General features: G+C 50.2%; 1 protein-coding gene across 2 annotated transcripts in view; it reads right to left on the reverse strand.

The window, feature by feature from the left end:
* The window catches only part of GAB1 (GRB2 associated binding protein 1), a 148,011-nt gene extending 145,974 nt beyond the window's left edge, over nt 1-2,037 (reverse strand). For both annotated transcript variants that reach the window (XM_004708747.2, XM_004708746.2), the window contains exon 1: nt 1,966-2,037. In XM_004708747.2, the coding sequence (XP_004708804.1) occupies nt 1,966-2,037 (72 nt within the window). The remainder of the gene's footprint in view (nt 1-1,965) is intronic.
* Nucleotides 2,038-2,050: the final 13 nt, after the last annotated feature.

The raw sequence follows: 2,050 nt of genomic DNA on the forward strand, positions 1-2,050 counted from the left end.
TATATATATATATATATACATATATATGATATGCACACACGTTTTTGGTTTTGTTTTGTTGGTCTAGTTAATACAATCTTTTTGGTTGATTTACTTGCTGGTTTATACTAAATTAAATTGCAAGCCCAAGAGGCAGGACTCTTCTCGCCACCCCCAACTGTATTTTCTAAACATAGGGCACCTCATAGCTTAGCATCTTTTGAAATGCTGCAGGTAACCACGTAAAAAGAATTCATTAAACATACCACTATTATCAGTGCCTAGGTTTCCCAAGAATTAAGCACTAGATCTGACATGCTAGATAAGCAGCATACAGCTTGGTGGTTAGGACCTACTGAGATGATACCTCAGAAGACAAGCCTGGGTTATCTACTGTACTTCTGAAAGGTCACCTTCCCGAAATTCCCATGGCAAAGTTCTACTCTGAAGGAAAGGAATGCTGATTCCTGAATCAAAATCAGCTCTAAACTAGCAATAACTTTACCTGAAACTCTCCTTCTCCAAACAAATAGAAGTCTCTCTAGCGCCCTATCATCTATCCTGTGGGGTCACTATGCATAGAAATGCTTGTGTTTTTAGGAAACTCTCTATCCAGGCCCCTCTCTCACACACCTTTCCCTTTAGAACTAAGCTGAGAGTAGAGGCGGAAGCCACTAAAGCCACTACCTCTCCATATTTTTTGAATAGTTAGTATCTTACCAGGTTATTCAGACAAAACCCAGCCCTGAAATGAGAATTACTTGTCTATAACAAATTCTGGCAAAAGTAAACCAGAAAGTGACTGGTGAGCTGTCAGTGAAGTTAAATATTGCACTCTCTTCCATGCATGCAAACAGTGACTAATAGGATCAACCTGAACTCCAATAGTGGTTGTAGATAGCCTCCAACAAGGAACAGGTTCAATAAGCACAAGTGTCAGGCCCCAGGTAGAAAATTCATATTTGAGGGTATGAAAATTTTTACATTTTTTACTTAAAAAAAAAATATATATATATATATAGTTCCACATGCAGAATAAAAGTCTCATTTCTTTCCCTTGCTGGAGGCAAGGACATAAATAACTGGGGTGGGGTGCGGTAGGGGAGGGGGGCGCCCCAAGAAGAACGAACTCTGATTCCTGAAGTGGACGCAGCTTTCCATTACAGTTGGCTCTTTCCAGGAACTTTATTTTTTCCTTTCTAGCAGCTAAAACGGTTAAACACAGACCCAGCATCTTGTATCAATTACACAAATACCAGTTAAGCCTGGGAAAGAGTCACAATACACAAAAATCCCTTCTGGCTTCAGCTGTCCCCTCCTGCGAGGCTTGACAGCGAGCCCCAGGCGCCCAAACACCAGCCACCAGGCTCCCCCCAGCGCCTTCCTCTCCCAACAAATCGCCAGGGCTCTCGGGCCAAACTCCAAGGTCCCTCCAAAACCGCGAAAATGTGAACCCTGCTAAGCGAACGGTCGGGCGCGTTAAGAACTTTTCTTTCTTTCCTTTTTGCCGCGGGGACGAAAAAAAAATGTCTCTCGGACCACTTTCTTCTCCCCACCGTCCCTTCCGGGCACCCCACCTCCAGGGAAGGTGGACAGGAACCAGGATCAAATACCCGAGGGCCGCCGGTCCCGGTCCGGTCCCCGGTCCCCAGTGGCCGGCGAGTTCTACCCGCCCATCAGCTTCCCTGCCGCCGGCTCCGAGAGGAGGGGGCGACGCTGGAGACGGGAGACGGGCCTGTCCCCCTGCCCACCGCGCGCCCCACGGTGCCGGGCGTCCATCGGGGCCCCGGGCCCTCCACGGGCCCGCACCGCAGGCCGTCCCGAGTCTGGAGGCAGAAAGTTGCCACCGTGCAGTGGAAGCAAGGGTGCGAAAACACAGCGCCCGGTGGGGGAAGGGGCCACGGGGCCACGAGAAGGGGGACAGCAGTGGCCGCGCTGGCCGGGGAAGGGGCGGGCCGCCCGCCCGCCCGCGGACCCTCGACTTACATAACGCTTCAACTTTTTCTCCGGGGGGGACTTGCGGAGCCAGCCCGAGTAGACCACCTCGCCGCCGCTCATGATGCGCGCCTCG

The sequence above is a fragment of the Echinops telfairi genome, unplaced genomic scaffold, assembly GCF_000313985.2.
Source record: "Echinops telfairi isolate 266 unplaced genomic scaffold, ASM31398v2 ScPeMD7_5868;HRSCAF=6743_0, whole genome shotgun sequence".
Lineage (NCBI taxonomy): Eukaryota > Metazoa > Chordata > Mammalia > Afrosoricida > Tenrecidae > Echinops > Echinops telfairi.